The 11,266-nt window shown below is 39.0% G+C and overlaps 1 protein-coding gene across 2 annotated transcripts; it reads left to right on the top strand.

Moving 5' to 3' along the window:
- Nucleotides 1-234: 234 nt before the first annotated feature.
- On the top strand, nt 235-10,598 carry ZCCHC4 (zinc finger CCHC-type containing 4). 2 transcript variants are annotated; one of them, XM_066317153.1, is made up of 13 exons: nt 235-334; nt 521-639; nt 2,239-2,321; nt 3,052-3,327; nt 3,819-3,899; nt 4,226-4,298; nt 4,747-4,897; nt 5,446-5,546; nt 6,538-6,659; nt 7,239-7,314; nt 7,811-7,862; nt 8,558-8,702; nt 10,370-10,598. In XM_066317153.1, exons 1-13 carry the CDS (start codon nt 250-252, stop codon nt 10,491-10,493), a joined length of 1,488 nt encoding a protein of 495 aa, XP_066173250.1. In that variant the 5' UTR covers nt 235-249; the 3' UTR covers nt 10,494-10,598. The 2 variants fall into 2 exon arrangements, with proteins under 2 accessions (XP_066173250.1, XP_066173251.1); XM_066317154.1 differs by lacking the exons at nt 235-334; nt 2,239-2,321 and having other exon boundaries at nt 367-639.
- Nucleotides 10,599-11,266: the final 668 nt, after the last annotated feature.

Here is an 11,266-nt window from a genome sequence, read left to right as displayed (position 1 = left end):
ATATCAATGTAGTGTGTCAGCAACTTCGGTGTTTAAGCCTCCACTGTAAAACACGGTACAGTGCCATTCACGGGGGAGGGAAATGCCTTTCTGCCCTCGCCGCGATTGTTTCTATCGGAGCAGCGGCTCAAACCCTGCGGCTGTCGTTCCCGCGGGAGGGGCCGGGGCTGCCCTGCGCCGGGCCGCCGCTCCGCTGGGGGGCGCCGTCCGCCCGCGCCGCGCGCTGCCCGTCGGGAAGGAGGCGGAGCCATGGCGGCGGCGGGCCCGGAGCGGCCGCGGCCCTCAGCGCTCGCCCTGCTCGGGCCGGCGCCCGGCGCGCCCTGCTGCCCTCACGGTGAGCCGGGCCCGGGGAGCACCTCCCGAGCGTCCCTGTGCTGGGCTCCCGCTGCGCTCCCGGCGCGGGCCGGTTTGCAGCAGCCTTTGCGAAGGCCTCGTTCTGGAAGCTCGGCTCTTGCAGCGGAGCATTGAAACAGATCTGCGGGCGTTCCCTGTGTTATCGTATCCTCGCGTTTGTCCCTAGGTCCCGCACTTCTGTTTGTGAAGACCAGCCAAGGAAAAGAGGAAGGAAGAAGATTCTATGCTTGTTCGGCTTGTAGGGATAGAAAGGATTGTAACTTTTTTCAGTGGGAAGATGAGAAGGTAAGAGCACTGCTTAAGGCTATGCTAAAGGCTCAGGGCTACGAAGGTGATCAGAGGTCTGGAGCACCTCTTCTGTGAGCAAAGGCTGAGAGAAGAGAAGGCTCCGGGGAGATCTTGCAACAGCCTCTCAATGCCTGAAGGGAGCTTCCAAGAAATCTGGACAGGATTTTTGCAAGAGCATGTAGTGGAAGGACAAGGGGTGATGGATTTAACCATTAAGAGGATACGTTTAGATGAGATATGAGGAAGAAATTCCTTACTGTGAGGGTGGTGAGGCACTGGAAAAGTTGCCCATAGAAGCTAATATAGTTGAGTTATGTTTTAGTATTCTGTTAATATTGAGATTATAAGTTGCCCGGAGAAGCTGTGGATGCCCCATCCCTGGAAGTGTTCAAGGCCAAGCTGGATGGGATTCTGAGCAACTTGATCTAGTGGGAGGTTCCCCTACCCATGGCAGGAGGGTTGGAACTAGATGATCTTTAATTTCCTTCCAACCCAAATCATTCTATGGTTTTATAAAACAGTGGCGATTTTCCCCTCTATTTAACAATTGTAAAAATATATTTTATGGTGGAAATCTCTTTTTAAGTGCTATTTTCTAAACTTCATGTAATAGTTGATATTTAGCTCAGCACTTATTTCTGTCAGGAGAACATGTTTCAAGTGTAGCTTACAAGTGTACATTTTGAGCAAACCTGGCATTTATTATTCTGTTGGCAAAATATATAGGAAGTTTGCCAATGCTATGCAATGTCAAACAAAATTAGGTACTTCTGATCTCAAGATGCCCTTGTTTCCCCTAATTAAGGTAGAGAAAATCTACTGGATACAAACAACAGTGAGGTATACAGAATGCTGAGATGGTGGAGCTCGGCATGATGCTCAGTAATCTCAAATATCTGCAGCAATTTGTCCTTGTCATTCATTGTGAATATCACTTGTATTATGATGTCCTTTCTTGTATTGCCTTTTACTGTCTCCTCTTTTAAAACAAAACAGTTCTGTAAGTTTTGACCAAATGTCTTGAAACTGTTGTGAAACCATGAATATGTTCTCTGAAGAAGACTTCTCTGAGTCTTTTACTTGTTTTGTAGGAACAAAGTAGAAGACTCAGAGAAGAATGTGAGACTGAAATGTTAAATACTCAGGTGCAGATTATGACAAGGAGCTGTCATGTTTTGAAAATGATTTCACACAGAAGACTTGTGCAACGTTTCTGTTGTCATCAGCTTTTCAGGGTCAGATTATAGTTCTTCAGAGGGAACACAACTGCTGGCACACATTAATAGAAAGGATGACTTTCTGTCTTTCTCATAATCACCTTTTGAGTTTTTCTCTGAGTATTATATGTGATAAGAGAATGAAATGCACAGTTTAAACTCACAGCGAGAGTGTTGAGAGAGAGCTTGTGTTGTTTTGCAGCATCCCCCTGTGCTGCAGGTGTACTTGTTCTTCTGAAACAACAAATGTGATTATTTTTCCTTGCAAAGTAGCTAAAGCATGAGACCTTTGATGCACCCTTTTTTAAATGTTGAGATTTGATGTACACACAGCAGTAGCTGTTAATTTTGTAACTTTTCATATATAAAAATTTTACAGGTGTCAGAAACTAGGCTTGCAGCACGTGAAGAATATAACAGAAGTCATCAGCCTTCTTTTACACACAGACAGAATGTGGACAGGTATAGTTAATGTATATTTTCTGTATATTTGTAAGGATGTAGTAGTACAGATTCAAGTACTCTGAATGTAGAGATAGCATTCAGGATTTTTTAAAATATGAAAAGAGGAATTTGGACAAATAAGGACTGTTGTAGGGCAATGGAAAAGAAATGGCATGAAACATTTAACTAGAGCACGGTATTTTCAGCCCAGGAACTGGTGGGTTTGGGGGTTTTTTTTTGTATGTATAGTCATTATATGTAATAATAACTATAGTCATGTAATAGTAACTATAGTCATGATGTTAGTGCTCATAATGTGCTTGCAGGAGGTCAGTAGCAATTTGTGGTAAAAAAAATTATCCCTGACTTTAGTCTGCAAAAGTAACAGGCTTAACATTGTGAAAAGAAGCAAAGGTAACTTAATAAAAAGTGTTGTCTGAATTTTTGTATATAAACATACAGGACTTTGCTGATAGTTGATGGAGTCTTCATCATGTAATCCATTTATTTTATGGAGATTCCCAGTATATTTGGTGACAACAGTTTATGCATTTCAAAGTGTACTTTGAATATTTTTTTTATAAATAATGCTATATTCTCCTGGAGTTTTGTGAGAGCAATGTAAACTGCATTGTCTGTTTAAATGTTAGAACTTCTAAAATATAAAAAAGCCCTCCATAGCTCCCCTTCCTATCTTTGAAAGAGGCTTTTTTCAAACTTTGTTCCCTATTGTCTTTTGTATTCAAAGGTACAAGAATTTTGTTCTGTTGCCATCATCAAAGAGGAGGTTTTGCCAGGAATGCCAGCAACTGCTATTGCCAGCAGAATGGGAAAAACATTCAGATCACCAGTTCCTGTGTGATATCACCACTGCCCAGCTGAAAAGTCCAAGTCAACTTCTATATCCACTGGAGAATAAAAAAACAAATGCACAGTATTTATTTGCAGACAGAAGTTGCCAGTTCCTACTGAATCTCCTTACAGATTTGGGATTCAGACGAGTGCTCTCTGTTGGAACACCCAGGTACTTCAATGAGAATTGTGACACTTTCAAATAATATTTCTCTCTCAAAACTGTACAACTTAATAATGATTATGTGGTCAATGATTCTCCCATAATAAGGGGTTCACTATGCTGTATTTGGTTGGGATTATCCAAACATTTAGTGGGGTCTAGCTTTGAACTTAAAAGACACCAGGGAAGACTGTGGCAGCACTGCAGATAACACACAGACACACTTCAGATCTCATTGGTACTTGTGGAAGCAACATTGAGTTTCTTACCTTATGTTTTTTTTGTGTGAGGTGATCCTATAGGCTCCACTGACTTCTCATGTTTTAAGACTAACCTATTTTTTAACTTTACTAAGTAGAGGCCAAGTGGAATCGCCCAGGTCTAGACTACTCTGTTTTCTCTCTCTGATTTACATTAGTAAAGTACCATTCTTGTCTTGCAAAATCATTTCTGAAGTCAGTGATTATGTGTTCAATTTCTTTGTTCCAATTTTTCTTCAGGCTTCATGAAATGATCCAGTCAAAAGCATCACAAGAAGAACAATTTGGTGTTAGAAGCCTTCTGCTAGATATTGATTTCAGGTAGGTTTTAAAAAACGTTTATGTATCTGAAGAACATATAAAGATGTGTATTCTTACTGCTTTAAGAGATAAATTGGTGGTTGTTTTCCCTTTCTTGTCTCTGCATCTCTGTTCCTGTACACATACACACATGACATCCAGTTGATGAGAAAAGTAAGTGTACTTAATAATTTCTCAGTATTGGTATGCGTTGTCAGTAATCAGAACCCAAAGATGATGTTTTTCTTGAGGTCTGTATTCCCTCTAAATACCCCTTAGGATAGACAAAAAGTAATTTATATTTTTCTACTACTATCTACTATCTATTTTCTACTATTATTTTACAGGTATTCACAATTTTACACAGAGGATGAATTCTGCCACTACAACATGTTCAATCACCATTTTTTTGGAGGAGAGGTAAGGTCAAATATTTATTGAGTGCTTTGCTAAAAAAGTGCATGTTGATGCAAAATTTTGTAAGAAACTCATGAGTAGTCTAGTAGAAAACATCATTAATTAATTAAGAACATTTTAATAAAAGCAGCAATTAAGACATGTAAACAAAATGAGTTAGCATAAATTTAATAAATTGAGTGGAAGAGAACTACTGAAAGTCTCACTCTTTGATTTTCAGGAATGTTTTTATATGTTAGCTGAACAGGGCACTTACTTTCAGTCCTTCAGATCTAGGTGTGGGTTTTTGTTTTGTTGGTTTTTTTTAATGCTCCTCAAGAGGAAATTTGCCTCCACAAGAGGGGAAGGAACTTCCATCTCCAAAGTTGGAAGCGATCAGTTTATTGCCAGAGACAGTATGTTTACATGTCTTGAATCATTATTTCTGGAAATTAACTTCTGTTTCTTACAGACTGCGTGTGAAACTTGCAGGAAATTCTTGTGTGAAGAGAATGGTGAAGGAGTCATTATGGTAACTGATCCCCCATTTGGAGGTCTAGTGGAAGCACTGGCTTCTAGTTTTAAAAAACTGATGGCAATGTGGAGTGAAACAGAAAAAGGAGGTATGTATTACAGCCAGATGAGTGGCTTGTGCTGTAACATCACTTTAAGTCTTTTTTACTTAATAACTTCTTTATAACTCTTTTTTACTTAATCACTTATAAAGTGATTTCAAAAATAGCTTTGTAAGTGATTTTTGCTAGTCAGGTAACTGTGAGCACACTCATGTTATAATTTCTAAAGATGAACTACCATATATCTAATTTATTCTCCTGATATTTTTAGTTCAGTAATGCCTAATCTTCAAAGTCTGTCTCAAAAACTTTTCCCTTTTTTCTTTTCCAAATCTACTTTGCAATTAAAATGGACTTTAATGATAGAGAACAATAAGCGATCAAACCAGTCCCGTTTTTTAGCAATCTCAGTCTATGTCAAGAGTTCAGTTACATGGCACTCACATCTCCACATGGAAAATATGCCTAAGAGAACTATTTCTTCTGCCCAACATGATGTACATATCCATGTCTATGTTTTTGGAATGTTCACTGTAAATTTTTTATCCTGCATGTACTATGTTTTCCTATGTACACCAAAGTCTTTTCATTACTAGGTCATGATAACAAAGAGATGCCCATGTTCTGGATCTTTCCATACTTCTTTGAGTCTCGCATTCTTGACTTTTTCCCAAGTTTCAGTATGATGGATTACCAGGTATGGCTGAACCTAGTGAATCTGCTAAATACCAGTTGTGTGCAATGTGAAGGGGAATGTGAGTGAAAGCAGGTACAATGGCAATGCTTCTCTGTAGCTGAGCCTTGCTCATATGAAGCCTGGAATCTGCATTTCTGTTAGTCATATCTGTGGTAACTTGATCATGTTCCTCCTCTGTATCTTCAACTTGACTTGTCATTTATCCATGAACTCGTTTCTTCTGCCAGACTTTCAGTATAACAACATTTTTACTAATTCTGACAGGTGCTTGTTGCAGAGGTGAGAGGTAACTTGATGAAGAGTATTTATTTCATTTTCTGCAGATGTTGAAATGTCAGTGGGTAGTGCCCAGCCCTAGAAAAAAAATGCATATATATTAAAAAATTAAGGTCTTTTATCTCCAAAACTTCTGGGATCAGAATACAATTACAACAATGGAAGTGTTTGGAATTACTTAAGTGAACTTGTCAGTGATAAAGCAATAAACTGGCATCACCTTCTTCAGTGTTACATCTGTTCTGTGCATAGTTCAAGTACACGGACTTCAGCGTGTTTTGAGGGCTCAGCCATGGATATTCATGATGCTAAAGGTTTATTTTTTCGAGTAACAGCTCTGCATCAATTTTGACATTGATGTTCTGAACAATGTATTTGTGTCTTGTAGAATGAAAATTTGTTGAAGAAAACTCATGCTAGGCTAGACTCTGTATTCCTGCAAGTGTTCAGAGCTGAGAGCTTTTGTGGGAAGTCTCTGAAGGCATTGCTGGAAAAAGCAGGCTAATTGGATTTGCAACTTTTTAACTATGTTTGTACAAATTTACAAGTAAATGAGACAAAAAACTTGATGTAGAATTTGTAATCTGATGTGGAGTTGGAGTCTTTTATATAAATAGGACCATTCCATAAGTCACTTATAAAGATAATGTGTAAATAGCTCTGCCTGTGCTTAGCATTCAGTTTAAGACCCTTTTTTATGGTTTTATTTTTCTAGGTAGACTATGATAATCATGCACTGTATAAACATGGCAAGACAGGTCGTAGACAGTCTCCTGTCCGTATTTTCACGAACCTTACCCCAAGTATGATTGTGCTTCCTGAAGAAGAGGGATATAGGTAAGATATATTAATGCTCAGGTGACTTCTAAAAGAGTGTCTTTTTTCTTAATTAGGGCATAAAGTCTCCAGAGGAGCTTGAGGTGGTGCTGTTTGGTAGTGTCATGACTAACTTGGATGCCAGGCGTGAGAGCACATTTTTCTATCTCATTCTGAAGTTGCATATTATATAAACAATGTGTAGGAGAGCTGAAATGTCTAACAAGACATTTAAATTTTCTAGTGTGGAATGATGAGATTCCTTATTTTGTCTGTAGGAAATATTGTCTACATCTATAAGGCATTTACAGCTATGTCTGATAATCAGCTGTTAATACAGTAGTAAAAAAATGAACTTGTAAGAGCAGCATTAAGGACAGAGGAATTTAGTTTCATTTACTACTGATACTGTTGGTAATTTGACTTGAATTTTACTGTGTGGATGTTCCATGTGTAAGTGGCCTAAGTGGTCATTTATGCAGCAAATATACCGTTTTTAGTTCAACAAAGTGATTTTGCAGTTCTTATATAGGTTGTTAAGGTTGTATAAAATGAATTGTTTTGTGTGCAAATATTGGACTGGTACATCTTTTTCCCCAGATTTTGCACTGTATGTCAGCGATACGTTAGTTCTGGTAACCAGCACTGTGAGATATGCAATTCATGTACATCAAAAGTAAGTATTTCCACTTCTTTCTGAATGGAAGTTTTAGCAGTAGTCAGATAACAACCTCTGTAATACTTGCTTTGGTAAAAGGCTGTTCTGATATTGAGTCCATGGGAAACCCACAGCAGTTCAGTTTCATAGACTTATTATTACCTTCACAGTGCATCTTCCATAACCCACTGGGAATTAATTTCTCTTTCCCTAATTCCTTTGTGTTGGAAAGAGGACAAGACAAGTTTGCTGCTTGCCACATAGACCAGAACTTACCCAGCTGTGCTCTGTTGACACATCCTTTTTTTTTCTTGTGCTTTGAAGCTGTAGAACTTGCTAATTTCAAAATTTTGTCTGTGGTTTTCACAGATTCTCAGGACTGTTGTTTCTGAGTTAGTCCTTCCTACAGAGGAGTTGTTCCTGTAAACAGTGGGGACCATACCTGATTAGTTCTGTTTTAAGATAGAGTCAGCGGGGGGTTCAATAAACAAAATCATTTATTTGCCTTTTGTAGGATGGCAGACGGTGGAAGCATTGTGTTCTTTGCAAAAAGTGTGTAAAACCCTGTAAGTACAGAATAATATTTTCTAAATGTACTTAGTCCAAAGAAACTGAGATTCCAAACTAGAAGAGAAAATACTCTGTGAAAGAGGTAAAATGTGGTAATTCAGGAGACATAGAATAAATGAAAAGTCTCAATTTCACACAAGTTGCTATTCTTTAGTTTAAGTGTACTTGCAGTGTGTGGAAGTGTAATAAATTCTTGTCAAGGCACACTAAATCCCACTTATATTTATCATGGCAAAAGAGAAATATTTCCATTTGTCTTGTAAGTGTTTCCTAATTTTGCAAACTTTGAATTTCATAAACAACTAGGCAATTACTAAAATGTTTGAGAAATCATGATAAAATTATTTTTCATGCACAAATTTAGTTGTATTTATACCTCTGTGTAAATAGCTGAAGCAGTTATTTTTGTTACTGTTACAAAAATCTAAACTTAGAAGTACATTGTAACATCTGCACTATTTTTCTTTTGAAGATGAACACACAGGATAAAAGTTCTAATGGCAAAATAATTCAGTCATTATTGCACAGTATGTCTAGTAATGTGATAAGGGACCAGGAAGGGACTACATCCATCTCTGTAAAGCTAATCCAGAATTAAAAACCTGGTAATGTGGCCTATAATTAAAGCTTCGTTTCAGAATGTTGGTTTCAAACTTTTCCAAGATCATAGATCATGTTCTATATTTTGCAGCTTGGTTTCACTGTAACAATTGCAATTGCTGCACTCTTCAAAAGCACAGCTGTGAGAAGACTGACGTTGGCTGTTTCGTCTGTGGCAAGGCCGGTCACAAGCGCAGTGCCTGTCCCAGCCTCTCCCGTGCCAGAGCAGCCTCTCAGTAAGTGTGATATTGCACTAATGCAGTAAAACACAGCATTCAGATGAGATGAGTCAATTCAGAAAAAGATCAGGTTTTTGCCTTAGGTGCTGATGTCAGCTTTCACTGTTGCCCACTTGCTGCATTGCTGGGGAATACATATTGAAGGGAGGGTGTGATAAAAGGCAGGTCACTCACTGGGGCTCCCAATTCCCGGTCTGTGGGTTTTCTTTCAAAACTGATTTATATGGATTGCAAACTTGGTGACTGATGAATGGAGCTCTGTCAAGATGACTGAAAATTGCAGTAAGGGAACACTTTTATTTGAATTCCTCATGGAAGGGCAGAGAAAAGAGTCACTATAATGGTTTTATTGCTTCACTTTGGCTTTGTTGTAGCATATTCTTCTTTTGGTATTTCAGGTGCTTTTTGTAGTATGATCTAAATCTCCACCATTAGTGAAGGTCACATTGAGTACTTCTATTCTTCCATGACTGTCCATTTGTTATATACAGAGCAACACTGTACATACACATACCTGTATGTATCAGAGAGCCAAGTAAATGGTGTGTGGTTGTCTTCAGATGGAAGTAACAGAAAAGCGGAAAGGGGACTTGCTAAGAGATGATCCAGCAGATGGCTCAGTGTTTCCAGTTCAGGATAATTGATTGCACTTTTATAAATTCCTATCCAGAGTAATGGGTTTTTCTGTGATTCTGGATAGGAATGGCTGTAGCAATAAAAAGCAGATTGTCCCTCCCAGAAGCTGTACCTATGTTACACAGTGACACTCAGACAATCACTCTCCTGGATCAGTATCCAGAGACTCACCAGGTGCCTGCTGGATGGCAGATGGGAAGAGGTGTATTGCTTCATGTCCTACTGATACTAAACCAGGTTTTGCTTAGGGAGTATTAGACACAAAAATAGCAATGTTTCATTTTATATATCTTTCATAAAAATTCCATCTCTTAATGTTTCTTTTTCTTCTGCTAAAAAATTAAAAAGAATGCTAAAAGAATTTCATGAAACTTCTTCTGTTTTTTACTGTTCTGTCATTTGTACCAGAATGGTTTTAGTACTTTGAGGCCATCAGTTAATTCTTCTGCTGATTCATTGCAGAAGATAACTTAGATTTCTTTTTCTAATAAAAAATTGTATGTTTTGTTATAATTATTCAGCATTTTGCATTATGACATCTTTTGTCAGAGACAGAAAACAATCCACTTGTTAGTTGTATTTAGGTCCTGTATTAATTGCAGGATGCTTCCTAATGGTGTTAAACTTCATGTTCTTTCTTCAAAGCCTTTCTGTTATATATTCATGCATTACATTCAGCGTGAAACTCTGTGTGCGCTTTCTTTTACTTGGTGAGTGAGTTTCTTGTTTTCAGTATCTGTGTAAATTTAAATGCTGAATAAATACATAAAATGAATGTGTATTGGCAATAAAATGGACATTTTTGTGAAGTTGAAAGATCATAACATTTTGAGATGGAATGTTCGTTGTACTTTTTGTGACAGTACATCGCATACTGCCACAAAATGCAGATACTTATTTAAAATACTAGCAAATGTATTTGTAGAGAAAAGTGTGTTCTTCATTTTATTCTAATCTCTCTGTTCTTTTTTTTTTTTTTTTTTTTTTTTTTTTTTTTTTTTTTTTTTTTTTTTTTTTTTGCTTTACAGACCTGACAAAAAGAAAAGGCAGAAGAATCAGAAGAGTGTAAAAATGGGGATCTGTAAAAGATTAGCTATGAAACATGCCATATTCTCCAAGAGGAAAGTAAAGAATAAGAAAAAAAAGACATGACTTTTCTTGCTGCTGCATAGTTGCTAATTTTTTTTTTGTCTGCCTTTTGTTCCATTTTCTAAAAATGTAAGTGTTAACATCCAGAATAAAACGTGATTGAATTAAGTGACAGTTCCTTTATTATACATCAATACTGGTACCAAACAATAAAAAACCGACCCCAAAACAACTGAGTGAACTACCATAGCCCTTACCATGTATTTGTATAATGTGACAATTTTGTCCTTAGGATTAGCTGTTTGTCTGATTTGATGGGTGTTGGACGGTAAGGAGCTTACTGCTGAGGAGTTGGGTACTGGCGGCTGCTCCGATTTTATGGGGAAGGGAGGAAGTGAGGAAGGCACGAGTTGTAGGAATTCAGTCTTTATTAGTTACACTCGTCTCACAGTGATTTTTTAAAAAAATTCTCTCCAAATGGCAAAAGGGCTTAAAAAAACCCCCAAAGTACTTTATTTACTAGTACTAAATAATAAGTGAGCGGAGCGGGAAGAGGCTGACCCGCCTCCCCGCGCTCGCCCGGGCTCGGGGCTGTGGCGGCCCCGCTGCCGAGGCCCGCCCCAGGGCTCCCGGCACGGCTCCCGAGGCCCACCCCGCCTCAGCGATCACCGGCACGGCTCCCGCGGCCTCCTCCAGGGATCCCGGCACGGCTCCCGCGGCCCGCCCCGCCGCCGGGATCACCGGCCCGCCGCCGGGATCGCCGCCCCGCCGCCGGGATCGCCGCCCCGTTTCCGAGATCACCGCCCCGCCGCCGGGATCGCCGCCCCGCCGCCGGG

The sequence above is a fragment of the Sylvia atricapilla genome, chromosome 4, assembly GCF_009819655.1.
Source record: "Sylvia atricapilla isolate bSylAtr1 chromosome 4, bSylAtr1.pri, whole genome shotgun sequence".
NCBI classification, from domain to species: Eukaryota; Metazoa; Chordata; class Aves; order Passeriformes; family Sylviidae; genus Sylvia; species Sylvia atricapilla.
This window is presented reverse-complemented; position numbering and strand designations above follow the sequence as displayed.

Bases quoted from the DNA above. Each gene is read 5' to 3' on its own strand.
- ZCCHC4 (XM_066317153.1), top strand. From the start codon at position 250: ATGGCGGCGGCGGGCCCGGAGCGGCCGCGGCCCTCAGCGCTCGCCCTG. The intron at 3,900-4,225 runs GTAGGTTTTAAA...ATTATTTTACAG, and splicing joins CTGCTAGATATTGATTTCAG to GTATTCACAATTTTACACAG. The intron at 7,315-7,810 runs GTAAGTATTTCC...TGCCTTTTGTAG, and splicing joins GCAATTCATGTACATCAAAA to GATGGCAGACGGTGGAAGCA.